The 17,797-nt window shown below is 42.2% G+C and overlaps 1 protein-coding gene across 1 annotated transcript in view; it reads right to left on the bottom strand.

The window, feature by feature from the left end:
• cenpt (centromere protein T) overlaps nucleotides 1-17,797 on the bottom strand; it is a 94,994-nt gene that overhangs the window by 54,106 nt on the left and 23,091 nt on the right. Inside the window, exons 9-10 of the mRNA XM_080187985.1 lie at nucleotides 11,867-11,939; nucleotides 2,549-2,676 (exon numbers count right to left, since the gene is read on the bottom strand). Coding sequence (XP_080044111.1) covers nucleotides 2,549-2,676; nucleotides 11,867-11,939 — 201 coding nt within the window. The remainder of the gene's footprint in view (nucleotides 1-2,548; nucleotides 2,677-11,866; nucleotides 11,940-17,797) is intronic.

Raw genomic sequence — 17,797 nt, forward strand, 5'->3', positions numbered from 1 at the left:
CATTTTCTCTATTCTTCCTGTATACTATATAACCTGGTATGTTTAGTTCCCAGCCATGTCTCAGTAATGTCCACTACATCATAGTTACCAATCTGCATCTGTGTCTGCAGCTTATTTAGTTTGTTTCTAACACTGTGCATTAGTGCAAAGAATTCTAATGTTGGCTATCTTATCCTTCAGCACCTTGTTTTGTTTCTCCCTCCTGGCTCAATCAATACACCTGTTGTACTTGCGCTCCATTCTTTAACCGTAAATTGGCACTGCTTGATTGTCATATTGACTTCTATCTTCTCCTTACATACTGCTCCAGTTCCCACCCCCGCCATCTTTGTTTAAACTTGGTTTGTTTTTACTTTAGTGACGTTGGAGGCTGAAGACCGACCTGATAGATCTTTACAAAATAATGAGAGGCATGGATAGAATTGGTAGTTGGGATCTTCTTTCCAGGTTAGAAATGTCAATTACCAGGGGACATAGGTTTAAGGAAAAAGGAGGAAAGTTTAAAGGGGATATGAGAGGCAGGTTTTTTCTGCACAGAGGGTGGTAAATGCCCAGAATGTGCTACCAGAGGGTGATAGCAGCAAATACAATCACAACATTTAAAAAACATCTTGACAGTTACATGGATAGGCACAGAACAGAGGAATATAGACTGCATAGAGGCAAAAAGGCCTTTAGTTTAGAAAGGCGTTGTGTGTCAGCACAGGCTTGGTGGGCTGAAGGGCCTGGTCCTATGCTGTTCTTTGTTCTAATAGTTTCTTTCTCTTTTGGACTATTCTGTGATTCAATCAAATTGGCCTATGGATGAACTCAAAGCTACCATCAGTTACTAAGTTCCTGGATTATTTTCATTTAAGTTAATTCAGTCATTTGCACACCATAAGAGGCCATAGTACGAAGGAGCTCATTTAGCATATCAGCATATGGCTGTTTCAGTTCTAGTTCAGTTCAGGGTTATCTGCACCTCATCCCACCCACTTCCCTCCTTAGCAGAGGTCCTACAACCAGCTTTGGATATTTTTAGGAATGTTCTAATTTGATGTTAGAGAGACTTTGGACTCCAATGGCCATGACTATCTTGTCTAGATTCATCTCGTTGGAAATCATCTGGAAAGTACCCTGATTCAGACTTTCAAAAGCATGACTGCAGACCTGCAACTTGCTCCCATGCAAATCTCAGATCATGTCAAGAGGGTGCCCGTGAGTATGGACATGGAGGAGAAGGCACAATGAGATTTTTGTCTTTCAAAAAATGTAGCAACAAGTCAACTAGCTACTCCATTCAAATAGCTCATGTTGAGCCAGAAGGCAGACAGACTGCAGCAGCTTTCTAAGAATCTTAACAAGGACTCAACAACCACATCCACGCAAGTGGCATTAATTGGAAAGCTATCTCACTTTCCTTTTCCACCTGGCGAGCATATTAAAGGAGCACTAGCAGGAAACACCCAGTATACACCGTTACAAGAGGGACAGCAAAAGTTATTTATGAATTATGAATAAACAAGTGATCAATAAGACCAAGTAGAGGATAATGGCAGAATAGGGTTTGGCCTAGTGATAGCATGTACATGGTGCATTTTTAATTCAACTTGCTGTCTTTCAACAGTTGCTACAGGACCAAAGAAAATTCACAGCACAAAAAGAGGCAATTCAGCCCATCATGTTTGTGCCTGAAAATAAAAAACTTTAAAACAAAATCCATTCTAATCCCACTTTCCAGCAGACAGTCTGTGGTCTTGCAGATTACAGCATTTCAGGTGTAATTGAGTTGAGGATTTCTGTCTCCACCTCCAAACTGGGCAGCAAATTATAGATGCTCACCAGCTTATATCCTCTCTAATTCTTTTACCAATCACCTGTGCCCCCTGTAAATTGACGTCTCCACTAGGGGAAACTGGTCTTTCCTGTCTATCTAGGTCCATCTATTCTTATACCCCTCAATTAAGTCACCTTTTCAGACTCTGTTCTAAGGAAAACAACTCTAATCCTAGCCAATCTTTCCACACTGCTGCAATTTTCTAGCCCTTGCAACATTCTTGAAGTTCTCTGTTGCTCTTTGGAGAATACAAAAACGTCCTTCCTGTAGTGTGCCGACCAGAATGGTACACAAAATTCCAATGCTTGAGCCTGAAACTCACTGTCTTCTCCTACCCGACAAATGATAATAGTAAACCCTAGCTGTAGAACCACAGGCAGCACAGTAGTCAACTCCCAGTACTACTCAAGGGATTTCCCAACGCCAGACTGCCTGCTGCACTGACTTTCATTCCATGGAGTATTGAGCCACACTTCCATTGAGACTGAGTGAGGGAATTGAAGGATATCCTGAGCAGAAGAGACTCTCTTTACAAAATAGAGGTGGGAGTAAAAAAAACTAAGTGAGCCACTCCAGGCAGCTGTCAGTGAATTCCTACTACCCAGTTACAAGAATACTGAATTCTTAAGAGCAGGGTTACCTGCATACCAGTTTGACACAAAGGAACTGCATAGCCCAGAAAAACTTCAAAAAGCAGGAGATAAATATTTAGTCAAACATTTACTAAACCTTTTGCTTGTTGCAGGTAGAAAAGTACTCCTTCTTCAAAATCATCCTCACTGATGAGTTTGTCTTTTTTTGGTCTTCTGCTCAGAACTGGTTTTGACACTGACTCATCAGTGTCAAAATTAGTCAATCTGCAACAGACAGAATACTGTTAATACATTCTCCACCACAGGTTTCATAAATGGCCTATGATATTCTACAGTCCAAATATACATTTCCATGAGGCTGAGCAAGTCTAACCAACTGTTCCTCACACCTTAGCTGAAATCCTCAATGCTTCATATGGAAGGACCAGTTGTAAACCAGTAAAAATGACCTATCTAGTTGTTTACAAGAGTAACATTCTACCAGAGTTACCAGGCAATAAGTAATTAATATTCCAGCTTACCAAATATAATGTACATTAAAATAACATCCAGGATACTCTACGGATCTGGTCTGCACACTGGATTAGATGCAAAGATGACTCATCAGGATGTACCAGAATGAGACAATATCCCTATCAGAAAGGCTGGAGCTCTTTTTCAAGGACAGCATAAAAGCAAAACAAAAGCATACAAAGTGGCAAGGATTAGTGGGAAGCCTTTAAAAGTGGTCAGAGGACAATGAAAAAAAGCAATAAGGGGGGATAAAATATGAGTGCAAGCTGGTTAGTAATATAAAAGAAGATGGGAAGAGTTTTTACAATATATAAAAGGTAAGAAAGAGAGAGGCAAAAATAGCCATTGGGCAACTGGAAAATGAGGCTGGAGAAGTAATAATAGGAAACAAAACAATGGCAGTCTTCACACTGGAAGACACCGGTGGAATGCTAGGGCTCCAGGAGAGTCAGGGGGCACAGCTGAATGTAAGGGCCATCACTAAGGAGGTAGTGGTGGGGAAACTGAAAGGTCTAAAGGTGAGTAAATCACCTAGACTGGATGGCCTATACCTAGAGTTCTAAACAAGACAGCTGAGAAAATTGTGGAGGCATTGGTGGTGATAACATAACATAAGAACATAACATAAGAAATAGGAGCAGGAGTAGGCCATCTAGCCCTTCGAGCCTGCCCCGCCATTCAATAAGATCATGGCTGATCTGTCGTGGCTCAGTTCCACTTTCCCGCCCTCTCCCCATAACCCTTAATCCCCTCTCTTATCAAGAGCCCATCAACCCGCTTCTTAAAAATATTTAGCGAGGCAGCCTCCACCACTTCAACGGGCAGAGAATTCCAGAGATTCACCACCCTTTGAGTGAAGAAGTTCCTCCTCAACTCCATTCTAAACCGCCTCCCCTTTATCTTGAGGCTGTGCCCCCTAGTCCTACTGTCTTTTTTGAGCGGGAAGACTCTCTCCACCTCTATCCTATCCATCCCATTCATCATCTTATACGTCTCAATGAGATCTCCCCTCATTCTTCTAAACTCTAACGAGTACAAGCCTAGTTTATTCAGCCTCTCCTCATAGCTCAACCCCCTCAACTCCAGTATCAGCCTAGTAAACCTCCTCTGCACTCCCTCCAAGGCCAAGATATCTTTGCGCGGGTGCGGCGCCCAAAACTGCACACAGTACTCCAGCTGCGGCCTCACCAATGCCCTATACAGCTGCAGCAAGACCTCCCTACTTTTATATTCAATCCCCCTCGCTATGAAGGCCAGCATCCCATTCGCCTTCCTGACCACCTGCTGCACCTGCAAGCTGGGTTTCTGCGACTCATGCACAAGGACCCCGAGGTCCCTCTGCACCGTCGCCTGCTGCAGTTTTTCGCCACGTAAGTAATAGTCCTTCCTACCAAAGTGGACCACCTCACACTTGCCAACATTAAATTCCATTTGCCATTTCCTGGCCCATTCGCCCAGCCTATCTAGATCCTTCTGGATCTTTCAGGAATCACTGGAGGCAGGGAAGGTACCAGAGGACTGGAAAGTAGCTAACTTAACACCACTGTTTAAGGGAGGGAGGGAGGCAGCAGATGGGAAATTACAGGCCGGTTAGCCTGACTTCAGTCATTGGCAAGATTTTAGAGTACATTATTAAAGTTGGGATCACAGAGTACTTGGAAGTGCATGTTAAGGACTGAGTCTACACAGTTTTGTCAAAGGGGAGGTCATGTCTGACAAAGAGATAACAAGGAAGTTAGATAAAGGAGAACCAGTGGACGTGATTTATTTAGATTTTCAGAAGGCCTTTGACAAGGTGCTGCATAGGAGACTGTTAAATAAGTGCCCATGGTGTTATGGGTAGATTCCTGGCATGGATAGAGGATTGGCTAACTGACAGAAGACAGATAGTGGGAATAAAGAGGTCTTTTTCAGGATGGCAGCCAGTGACTAGTGGAGTGCCTTAGGGTCAATGCTAGGGCCACAACATTTCACAATATATATTAGCGATTTGGAGGAAGGGACTGAAGGCAGTGTTGCTAAGTTTGTAGATGATACAAAGATTACATAGAGTGACAGGCAGTACAAAGGAAGCAGGACTTGGACAGTTAGAAGAGTGGGCAAAGAAATGAAAAGAGAAATGGAGGCCTAGACTATTTTCTAAATGGGAAAATGCTTAGGAAATCAAAAACAAAGTGATTTGGGAGTCCTTGTTCAAGGTTCTCAAGATTAACATGCAGGTTCAGTCGGCAGTTAGGAAGGCAAATGCAACGTTAGCATTCACGTCGAGGGGGCTAGAATACAAGAGCAGGGGTGTATTTCTGAGGCTGTATTATGCACTGGTCAGACTGCATTTGGAGTACTGTGACCAGTTTTAGGCCCCATATCTAAGGAAGGATATACTGGCCTTGGAAAGGGTCCACAGGAGGTTCACAAGAATGATCCTTGGAATGAAGAGCTTGTCATACGAGAAACGGTTTGGGTCTGTACTCGTTGGAGTTTAGAAGGATGAGGGGGGGGATCTTACTGAAATTTACAGGATATTGTGAAAAGTTGTGGTCCCAGCATTGACCCTAAGGCATACCACTAGTATCCTTTAAGACAGAGATGAGGAGGAATTTCTTCAGCCAGAGAATGGTGCATCTGTGGAACTCTTTGCCACAGAAGGCTGTGGAGGCCAGGTCATTGAGTGTTTTAAGACAGAGATAGATAGGTTCTTGATTAATATGGGGATCAGGGGTTATGGGGAAAAGACAGGAGAATGGGGATGAGAAAAATATCAGCCATGTTCGAATGGCAGAGCAGACTCGTTGAGCTGAGTGGCCTAATTTTGCTCCTATGTTTTATGGTCTTTTATCTTTATATGAAAAAAAAGGTGACGGGTAACCCAACAGAAATCTTTAAAACTACGAAGGGGTTTGATAGGTTGAAGTAAAGATGTTCTACTCAACGTAGAGACTAAAACTAGGTCCATGAAAATATAGCCCAGAACTTGAATATCGCCTGAGAGACAGGTCAAAGCTTTTTATTTTTAACTCATCAGGACACTTCGCGAGAACACCTGATTAAGGAGAAAACAACAATTTATACTGTATGAGAAGAGAATGTTGATTGGTTGGCAAGTGCACACTGATTGGTAAAGTGCTGCCATGAAGAATGCAGCAATTGATGACCTGCAGTGAACTGCAAAGCATTATTTGAAATTTAAACCAGGGAGCTTGACCCTGATTGATCAAGACATTGCACTGGGGAATGATTCAGCAAATGGTTGTCAATACTTTTGTTCGGCTGAAACAGGCAAAATGTGTGTATATGCTTTTTCTGTTTGCAAAGAACAGGGTCTTGTGTAATAATATATGTAGTTTCCAGTACACACAGATGCACCACACTGTGAGCCTGACTTACAATCTTAAATTGGTTATCATTACAATTCTTAGCACATTGAGGACTATTTAGCAAACGTTGTCCAACTGCACAATCATACCTAATGTTGGACATTGTGGTTTGAGTTGGACATTGGTTGGATACAGTCTGTACCTTGACCATTGCAAACAGCGGCTGGGACATGCTATTTGGTACGATCTGCCAGTCTTTAGGGTGTACCTAGCATCACACTGGCATTGAAATTCATATTCCACATTACTTATTTGTGTGAATGGTAGAATGCCTTTTTGGTTTGATGGGAGCATCACATTGTTGAAGACCACATGTTGTTACTGCATAGTCACAGCATGGAATGGCTTGCTTCACCAGTTGTTCTAATTATCTTGTCCTTCAGGACAAGGTAGACTGGGCATTTGTCAGGACCTTGGGCCCTTTCACAAGTTTATACTATATATAGTGCGAAATGATCTCATCAGGGGAGCCATTATCTCACAGTAAATCTTTGATGCACTCTATTTTAGCACACAGGGTGAAATGGTGAGCAAATATCTCAGGCCCCATTTACAAGATTGCTGATAGGATCAATCTTCTCGCATGTAGAACTGCAAGAATCCAGCATGTTTCTGACCAGTGAAGGTAGGTTTGCAATAGACAGAGACACAGAAACTTCCCTGACAGATTTCTCATCTAGTACATCAAAGAAGGGGAATTCATTCAACTGCTCCAATTCAAATGTGAATTTGACCACAGGATGAAGCCCATTAAAACACACAAGCTTCCACATCTCACTTTTTTCAGCAATATTCAAGATAAGATAGCTACTACTAAATATGAGAATTCAGGACAAACTTTCACCCTGAGAAATTTGTGTAGTTAGGGTGAACAGCAAATAAGTTAAATAAACACACAGAGGAGAATAAAAGGTTATGCTGATAGGATTAAATAAAAAGGGTGGGAGGAGTTTCACGTAGAGCATAAGCAGTAACAGAGACCAACTGAACAGAATGGGCAGTTTTTGTATTGTGCATTCAATGCAAACAAAACAGCAGCATTTTGAAACCATTAAAACTAGCTTGTCCAACCCATAGGCCATATCCAACCCCGTCTATGCAATCCCCAGAGCAGGTTTCAAAAAGCCAGTCAAACAATGAGTTGGCGTGGAAGATTCTACAACCATCAGCTTCTCAAATCAAAGGCTGCTCCACACAGCATGAGCTCCACAAAGCCCTGGGAAGGCGAAGCTGGCCATGAGGCTGGCGAATGAGATTCTGCAAAGCAAACGTAGGGGGTGCATCAGCGAGAGACAGCATGAAAGCCCGAGTGCGTGAGTGGGAGTGAGAGTGGGAATGAACGTCCGTGTATGCGTGATTGAGTGGAAATGAGAGTAAGAGTGTGGAAATGTGTGCAAGTGATCAAGTGTCTTCCTTATTCCCAGTCTCATGTTTCTCACTCACTCTCGCTACCACACATCAACACATACTCACACCCACTCACAGTGGATGAGACTGGGAGTGAGCCAAGCACACACACTCTAACCCACTCACACTATGGTCACTTGTATTAATTATTCTTTCTTCAAAAACCTGATAGTGTATTGCTTTCACAATGCTTTATTTTTGTTCAGCAACTTTGGTTTCTTAATACTGCAACTATAGGCCGGTTAGCTTAACTTCTACAGTGGGAAATGCTTGAATCTATCATTCAGGAATAGCAAGACATCTGGATAGAAACTGTCCCATTGGGAAAACGGAGCATGAGTTCATGAAGGGCAGGTCACATTTGACTAATTTGATGGAATTCTTTGAGGACATTACATGCACAGTAGACAAAGGGGAACTATGAATATGGTGTATCTGGATTTCTAGAAGACATTTAACAAGGTGCTGCACCCAAAATTGCTGCATAAGATAAAGGTGCATGGTGGTACAGGTAATGTATTAGCATGGGCAGAGGATTGATTAACTAACAAAAAGTAAAGAGTGGGGGTAAATGGGTGTTTTTCTGGTTGACAATCAGTATCTAAATGGTGTGCCTCAGGGGTCAGTGTTAGGACCACAATTGTTTACAATTTACATTGATGATTTGAAGTTGGAGACCAAGTGAAGTGTGTCAAAATTCACAGATGACACTAAAACGAGTGGTAGAGCAAAGTGTGCAGAGGATACAAAGTTGCAAAGGGATATAAATAATCTAAGTGAGTGAGCAATAGTTTGGCAGATGGAGTACAATATTGGTAAATGTGAGGTCATCCATTTTGATAGAAACAGCAGCAAGGTGGACTATTACTTAAATTGTAAAAAATTTGCTGCACATGCTGCTGTGCAGAGACACCTGGGTGTCCTTGTGCATGAATCACAAAAAGTTGGTTTGTAGGTGCAGCAGGTAATTAAGAAGGCAAATGGAATTTTGTCCTTCATTGCTGGAAGGATTGAGTTTAAAACAGGGAGGTTATGTTGCAGCTATATAAAGGTGCTGGTGAGGCCACATCTGGATACTGTGTACAGTTTTGGTCTCCTTATTTGAGAAAGGATACACTAGGAGGGTGCAGAAAAGATTCACTAGGAGTCGAGAGGATTGGCTTATAAGAGACTGAGTAGACTGGGATTATATTGACAAATTCAGAAAATGACAGGAGATCTTATAGAAACATATAAGATTACGAAGAGAATAGATGACATAGAAGCAGGGAGGTTGTTTCCACTGTCAGGTGAAATTAGAAATAGGGGGTATAACCTCAAAATAAAAGGGGAGCAGATTTAGGACTGAGTTGAGGAAAAACTTATTCTTCCAAAGGCTCATGAATCTGTGGAATTCCCTGCCCAGTGAAGCAGCTGAGGCTACCTCATTGAAGATTTTTAAAGCAAAGATAGATAAAACTTTTGAACAATAAAGAAATTAAAGGTTCTGGTGAATGGGCAAGTAAGTGGAGCTGAGTCCATGAAAAGATCAGCCATGATCTTGTTTTGATGTGATTTATTGTTGTCACGTGTATTAATATAGTGAAAAGTATTGTTTCTTGCACACTAGACAAAGCATACCATTCATAGAGAAGGAAACGAGAGTGTGCAGAATGTGTTACAGTCATAGCTAGGATGTAGAGAAAGATCAATTTAATGCAAGGTAAGTCCACTCAAAAGTCTGACAGCAGCAGGGAAGAAGCTGTTTTGAGTCGGCTGGTACATGACCTCAGACTTTTGTATTTTTTTCTCAACAGAAGAAGGTGGAAGAGAGAATGTCCGGGGTGCGTGGAGTCCTTAATTATGCTGGCTGCTTTTCCAAGGCAGTGGGAAATGTAGGCAGAGTCAAAGGATGGGAGGCTGGTTTGCGTGATGGATTGGGCTACATTCATGATCTTTTGTAGTTCCTTGTGGTCTTGGGCAGAGTAGGAGCCATACCAAGCTGTTATACAACGAGAAAGAATGCTTTCTATGGTGCATCTGTAAAAGTTGGTGAGAGTCACAGCTAATGTGCCAAATTTCCTTGATCTTCTGAGGAAGTCGAGGGATTGGTTGGCTTTCTTAACTATAGTGTTGGCATGGGGAAAACAGGACAGGTTGTTGCTGATCTGGATACCTAAAAACCTGAAGCTCTTGACCCTTTCTACTTCACCTTTCCACTTGTTGAACAGTGGAGCAGGCTCATGGGGCCAGATGGCCTACTCTGGCTCCTAGTTCTTATGTTTTTATGTTGAAATGTACAATTTATTTTTGAAATGCAGTTTAATATCATGTCAAATTTTATCTTTCTGAAATTTGCTCATTGGACCCTTATTAAATAAAAATTGGCAAAATGCCCCCAGGAGGCTGGACAAGTCTGATTACAAACAGTGGTCACAATATATCACAAATCCAAAGTCAATGTTCTTGAGTGATTTCCCATGTGCTCTTGTTTTAACAACTTGCCTTCATCCCATTAGCTTTCGCTAAGGTTTGTATCAGTCTGTACAAATGTACAAGATAAAAACCCAATTTATTGCACTCTGAGTGTGCTCAGTCACACCATGACTTCCCTCATTGAGGAATGATCTAAACAAAAACATTGTTATTTGCTCTCACATCTGAGCCATAGCTGTCCTCACTCATCATTCACATGCAGGCACATGCCAACAGCACTGAATATAGCATACAGGAACAGTAACTCTCAGCTGACGTTACTCTTTCTCTTGTCCAAATAATCTCCATTGTTATCTTATGATCATGTTGGTATTAACCAGCAGTTGAACCCTACATCTTTTTTGTGTACAATGTTCCCTCTACATTTCATTTTCTGTACATGGCTGATGTTTTGCAATTTCAGCTCAACACCCGCCAGGTATGCATACATATGGAAGGGATATTGCTTGTACACAACCTGTTTGTTTCCTGTACAGTACACTTCCAATTGCTGCACAACCACATAGCCTAGAGGAAACATAACAGATGTAAATGGCTTGATTTTACATTGGGAAGTGTAGAATCAGTTCATCAACTGAGCCTTTTGAAAAACCCACATCATCAAAAATTTGTCACCGTTTGTAATTTTCTCTACTCTCAGCTTCAAGGGTTGATGCAAAAGCTGAGGATTTGTATTCTTGTTTATTTGAGACACTACAATTTGGCTTCAGTGCCTCTGCTTTACGAGTAAATTTGGCAGTGTGTCCATGACCAATTGCTACATAGTGATTGCTATACATTTTTGCACATAAGGAGTAGCTCATCTGTGATGCCCCACTATCAAATAACTTCAAACGCTCATCATCTAGGCTCACATAGGACTAAAGGGATCAAGGGATGAAGGGGAGAAGGCTAAGTCAGGATATTGAATCTGACGATCAGCCATGATCAAAAATGAATGACAGAGCGGGATCTGAGGAATGAATGGCCCACTCCTGCTTCTATTTTCTATGTTTCTATGTACACAGTAAGCTTGGTCACCTTGTTGGGTAACTGTGCTCCTGCAAGTACCAGTATTTTCAGAAGGGAGGAAAGGAAAAGATATAATGTTCTCTCCAAGATGAGCAGGTGCGCAGCCGCACGTCTTTTCATAACTTACTGCACACAACCAGTGCTCCCTTTAAGATGCAAGCATGCATGGCCACTGTGTTGCCTTCAACAAACAATCTGCACGCAGCAATACAGAAACTAGAGGGAACATTGGACTGATACCTTTTTTTGTTCTAGCCTCAGCCATGTAGAGCAAAAGAAGTACTAAGTACCTGAGATCAAATCCACACAAGAGCATTATAATCAACTGTATCAATAGTGGCCTATGAACATAAATGCTCCCTTCCCCCTAAGGATAGGAGAAAACTTGTAGTTACTACTGTGAGATTAATATACTTGAAAATGATTGATTATGGCCTGCAATGTATGATCTACAGACAAGACCACTGCACCATGCAGAGTTCACAGAAAGTCCCAAAATTCCATAAATGGCAACATTCATTGATATCAAATTTTTTGATTTATGCAATGTTACTGATCTATGGTTTTCCATGAATAATCATGGAAACTGATTTCAAAATCATCAATAAATATATATAACAAAACTGAATTTGATTTTTTCAATACTAAAAACAGCTTTGTTTACTATTTCTTACCCAACAATTCTTGAAATGTCCGTCAGTCCTGACGACTTTTCAAATGATCCAGGTCCTTCAATTTCTTCATGTTCTTTTCAAAAAAAATAAACAAGCACTTTAGCAGAGAAGCAACTGAACATAGAGACACTATGTGATACACATATAACACTTCTGTTCGCATTAGTGCTTATACATACTGTGCATTTTAGTAACAATGGTTGAATTTTCCAGAGATATTTCAAATGTATATATACTTCCTTTGAGGAAATATAACTATAGTGTTTACTAGCACAAACCAGAAAAACCTGGTTGGTGCTTGGACTGTGCTAATCTGAATGATCATAGCTAGGACAGCATCAGGGAGACAATAAGCATCAACACCTCTCCACTCCACTTTCTTGTATACATGTTGGTTACATGTGACAACAGGATCAAAAGAGAACCTCTGGCATCTCAACTGTTCTTAGCAAATGTAGGCAAGTTATTTCATTGAAAGGGGATCCCATTTGAAACCCAACTGTCAACATGCACTTTGCAGCAGGTTTTCAAAGTACTAAGCCAAGAGCATTGGCCAACTTCCCACTCTTTGCCAATTGGCCTCACTTAAACAACAAACACAGAAAATTCTGGAAAATCTGAGCACGTCTGGGAGCATCTGTGGAGAGAATCGAGCTAACATCTCAAGTCTAGTTGACCCTTCATCAGAGCTCTCACCAAGGGTCATCCAGATTTAAAACGTTAGCTCGATTCTCTCTCCACAGATGCTGTCAGACCTGCTGAGATTTTCCAGCATTTTCTGTTTTTGTTTCAAATTCCAGCATCTGCAGTAATTTGCTTTTATCGTGGCCTTACTTTTACCTCAGCTCAGATTAACTAATTGAGCACAGATCAGATACCAACCCTGGGATTTTCCAGATGGCATCACCTGGTGCACAGCTGAGCATTACAATCACTAATTAAGCTACTTAGAGCTGACAAACACCTTCTACATATTTTTGTCAGACAAACACGTTCCAGGTTACAAACTAAGAGTAGATGGAACTAAGATATACATAGTTAAATAGTGGAACAAGCTAGAAGAGTTTAGTACCCTGCCACAGGCTATGTATTACAGTTTTTTAATTCATTCATAGAATGTGTCCATCAATTGTAATATATTCCATGCAAAATTTTAACTAGGTCAAGAAAAATGCTAAATACCAATCTCAGAATAAATTGATATTTGTTATTTAAGGGCCTATCACCACCACAGAATGAACTGAAATATAAAACAGAAATGTGCAACACAATTTTTATCTGCATTCTTAATGTTTACCTGGCAGAAACCAACCGTTTTCTAAATTTGATCAATGATCAAACAAAATTTAAATCCAGAATAAGTATCATGAAGCTGAGCTCTGTATCCATCACCTTTGCCTCTACACTCATGTATTTGGCCAGGAGTATTGCCTTATACAGCAGGTCCTTTTACATGTCCCCAATATTCTCATCCCACCTGGGTCCTCCCTCTCACCAGTCACCTACTGTAGATGTTTTCAGTAAGAACTGTCAGTGTGATATTAGCCATTTCAATTTCTCCTGTGGCTTCACCCATTCTAATCTCCCTCTGAACTTTCTACACTGCATTCTCTCAGGTCTAACACTGACATTGTCAGCAAAACTGCTGCTGTTATTGCCTGACATACTAACCTCTGCCAAACAGGTACCAAACACCGATCCTCTGACAGTTCCTCCTATCCTCCACAGTGCCATGACCCTCTTAGTGAGCACCAAGCCATTTTTTCCAGGGCTGTCACTGACCTCATGTTCTCTGGAGATCTTCCATCCATGGCCTAACAGTCATCCCAAACGGCTTCAAACTCCTTGCCAAAATCCAGAAAAAAGAATACTCTGGTAGACCTAGCATTTTAGCCTGTTATTGCCCTACATAGAACACTACAGCACAAACAGGCCCTTCGGCCCACAAGTTGCACCGATCACATCCATACCTACCAAGCCATAGAACTATCTGTAACTCCCAATCTCATTAGATCCCATATACTCATCCAGAAGTCTTTTAAAAGACCCCAGCAAGTTCGCCTCTACCACCACCGACGGCAGCCGATTCCATTCACTTACCACCCTCTGAGTGAAAAACTTACCCCTAACATCTCCTCTGTACTTCCCAGCACCTTCAATCTGTGTCCTCTCGTAGCAACCATTTCAGCCCTGGGAAATAGCCTCCGAGAATCCACCCTATCTATTCCTCACAACATTTTACAAACCTCTATCAGGTCGCCTCTCAACCTTCGTCTCTCCAGGGAGAAGAGACCTAGCTCCCTCAACCTATCTTCATAAGGCACGCCTCCCAAGCCAGGCAACATCCTTGTAAATCTCCTCTGCACCCTCTCAATAGCTTCCACATCCTTCCTGTAGTGAGGCAACCAGAACTGCGCACAGTACTCCAAGTGGGGTCTGACAAGGGTCTTATAAAGTTGCAGCATTACCTCCCGACTCCTAAAGTCAATCCCTCGATTAATGAAGGCCAGTACACCATATGCCTTCTTGACCACATCCTCCACCTGCGAGGCCGATTTAAGAGTCCTATGGGCCCGGACCCCAAGATCCTCTGCTCTTGAACACAGCTAAGACTCCTACCCTTGATATTGTACTCCTGCATCCCATTGGTCCTGCCAAAATGGACCACTACACACTTATCCGTGTTGAAGTCCATCTGGCACTTCTCCGTCCAGTCTTGCACCCTATCTATGTCACGCTGCAACTTCTGACATCCCTCCAGACTATCCACAACACCACCAGCCTTCGTATCGTCGGCAAACTTACTAACCCGTCCCTCCACTTCCTCATCCAGGTCATTTATGAAAATGACAAACAGCAAGGGTCCTAGAACAGATCCCTGGGGCACTCCACTGGTGACCGACCTCCATGCAGAAAAAGACCCATCCACAACCACTCTCTGCCTTCTACAGGCAAGCCAGTTCTGGAGCCAAAAGGCCAAAGCCCCTAGGACACCATGCCCTCTCACCTTCTCAAGTCTTGCATGGGGAACCTTATCAAACGCCTTGCTGAAGTCCATGTAAATCACGTTCACCGCTCTTCCTTCGTCAATGTGTTCAGTCACATTTTCAAAGGACTCAACTAGGCTCGTAAGGCATGACCTGCCCTTGACAAAGCCGTGCTGACTATTTCTGATTATTCTAAACTTCTCTAAATGCTCATAAATCTTGTCCCTCAGAATCCTCTCCATCAACTTACCAACCACTGAGGTCAGACTCACCGATCAAGAAGGCGTACGGTGTCTTGGCGTTTATTGGTAGGGGGATTGAATTTAGGAGTCGCAGTGTAATGTTGCAACTGTACACTACTCTAGTGCGGCCGCACTTGGAGTACTGTGTGCAGTTCTGGTCCCCGCATTACAAGAAGGATGTGGAGGCGTTGGAGAGGGTGCAGAGGAGGTTTACTAGGATGTTGCCTGGTATGGTGGGGAGGTCCTATGAGGAGAGACTGAGGGATCTAGGGTTGTTTTCGTTGGAAAGAAGGCGGCTAAGAGGGGATCTTATTGAAACATATAAGATGATTAGAGGTTTAGATAGGGTGGATAGTGATAGCCTTTTTCCTCGGATGGAGAAAGCTAGCACGAGGGGGCATGGCTTTAAATTAAGGGGGGGTAGCTACAGGACGGATGTCAGGGGTAGGTTCTTTACCCAGCGGGTGGTGAGGGATTGGAATGCCCTGCCTGCTGCAGTTGTAAATGCGTCTAGTTTGGGGGCGTTTAAGAGATCTCTGGATAGGTTTATGGACGAAAAGGGATTGGTATAGGCTAGTGGGTCATTGTTTTTGTAACTGGTCGGCGCAACATCGTGGGCCGAAGGGCCTGTTCTGCGCTGTAATGTTCTATGTTCTATGATCAGTAATTTCCCGGGCTATCCCTGTTCCCTTTCTTGAAAATAGGAACCACATCAGCAATCCTCCGGAACCTCTCCCGTCTCCATCGATGATGCAAAGATCATCGCCAGGGGCTCTGCAATCACTTCCCTCACCTCCCGCAGTAACCTGGCGTACATCCCATCCGGTCCCGGCAACTTATCTATCTTGATAGAATTTAAAAGTTCCAACACATCCTCTTTCTTAACATCCACATACTCAATCTTTTCAGTCTGCCGCAAACCTGTAGTACAACCTCCCAGATCACTTTCCACCGTGAATAACGAGGCAAAGTACTCATTAAGCACCTCTGCCATTTCTTCCGGTTCCACACAGACTTTTCCCCCTTCACCTTTTATAGGTCCTATCCCTTCTACAGAATTAAGATATTTTATTTTGACTTTTTCTTCTTCCTTGTCCAATCTTTTTCCAACTCAACTCACTCACTTCCTCCAAATAAAGGTGTTGCTATCATTACCCAGTTGGATCCTAGCTATGACTGTGTATTTATGGGATATATGCAACAGATTCTGTTCCAGTCCTACTTGGGTCCTGTCCCACACTTCTTTTTCCAGTCCACTGAAGATTGTACTGGCGTTTTCTTGTTCTTTCTTGAACTGAAAAATTTAATGGCCTTTGCTCCTAATTTCCACCCTCTCTTCACAAGGTCTATTTCCCAACTCTTCCTTTCCATTTTTCTTCTCCCTCTCTGCAGGCAGGATATCAACTAATCTTCACCATAAGCCCACTCACTCACAGCAACCTTGCCTCCCTCAAACCCAGTTTCCTATTCGGACTCTATTTCATTTTCCCAGTCTCCTTTGCATCTGATCCAACAACGCAGCCTTCCATACTATTGGCACTTTTAAGATTTATTCCTTTTTCTTCTGGGGAATTTTCCACCCTACCTTCCCACTGTGATTGATAGGATCTTCCACTAAGTTTGTTCCATTCCACATATTCTGCTCTCACTCCTTCCTAGAACCATGACAGGACTCATCCTGTCTTCACCTTCCATCTTACCAGCTTCTGTATTCAACAGATTATCTTTCACCGTTTCCTCCACCTTTTTGGTAACGCCACCATCAAACACATCTTTCAGAAGGGACCGTATCCTCCCAACACTCTGCCCAATCTTCAGTCATTCACAACAGCCCTGCCCCTCCTTCCCATTGCAACTTTCTGCGCAAATAGAGACGCAACTCCCCTATCCTTGTATCAATACAGCCTACTCTATACTGGGGAGACCTAACATAGACTGGCTATTTCTTTTGAGAACACCTCTACTGAGTCTACAAACTTAGGCCTGAGCTTACTGTCAGGTGTCATTTTAATTCTCCATCTTTCTCTGATTCTGACCTCTCTGTCCTTGACCTCCTGCAATGTTTCAATTGAGCTCAATCCAAGTTCAAAGAACAACGGTTCATCCTTTGATAGGGCATTTTACTCATTTTACTGAGTTCATTAATATTAGATAATAGCCTGTGTCTTTATCATTTCGTTTCTTTTGCTTTCAGGTCGCAGCTTTTTACGATCACATCTGCATTAGACGCATCTTTTATCTTACTTATCCCATCACCAATCTCTTTTGCCTTGACCCTTAAACCCTTTTGTCACCTCATCAGTCATATTTTCCACCCTATCATTGACCCTTCGTTTATGCCTTTTCCCACTCTCCACCCTTTCACTTCTTCAAAACATATTACATATCTAACACTTCCTAATACAGCTGAAAAATCACAGAAAGCATTAACTGTTCTATTTGTTGTTATATAGTTTATAATTAGAGTATAGTCACTTATCTGCAATTTGCACATACGTAAAACAAAAAGCTGTGCATTGTGTTAGACTGCATGCCTTGCCAATTAATATCTAGATTATCTTGCAACATGATACCGATTCATTCCAGAAACGTAAAAGACGCGAAACCAAAACTGAGCGACAAGTCATTCCAGACCATTCATGCTTTATAGTATAAGTAATATTGGTTAACAAACTGTAAAAGTCCAAAAATACTTGAAACAA

Source organism: Carcharhinus amblyrhynchos, chromosome 4, assembly GCF_965287045.1.
Source record: "Carcharhinus amblyrhynchos chromosome 4, sCarAmb.v2.hapA, whole genome shotgun sequence".
In the NCBI taxonomy this organism is placed as follows: domain Eukaryota; kingdom Metazoa; phylum Chordata; class Chondrichthyes; order Carcharhiniformes; family Carcharhinidae; genus Carcharhinus; species Carcharhinus amblyrhynchos.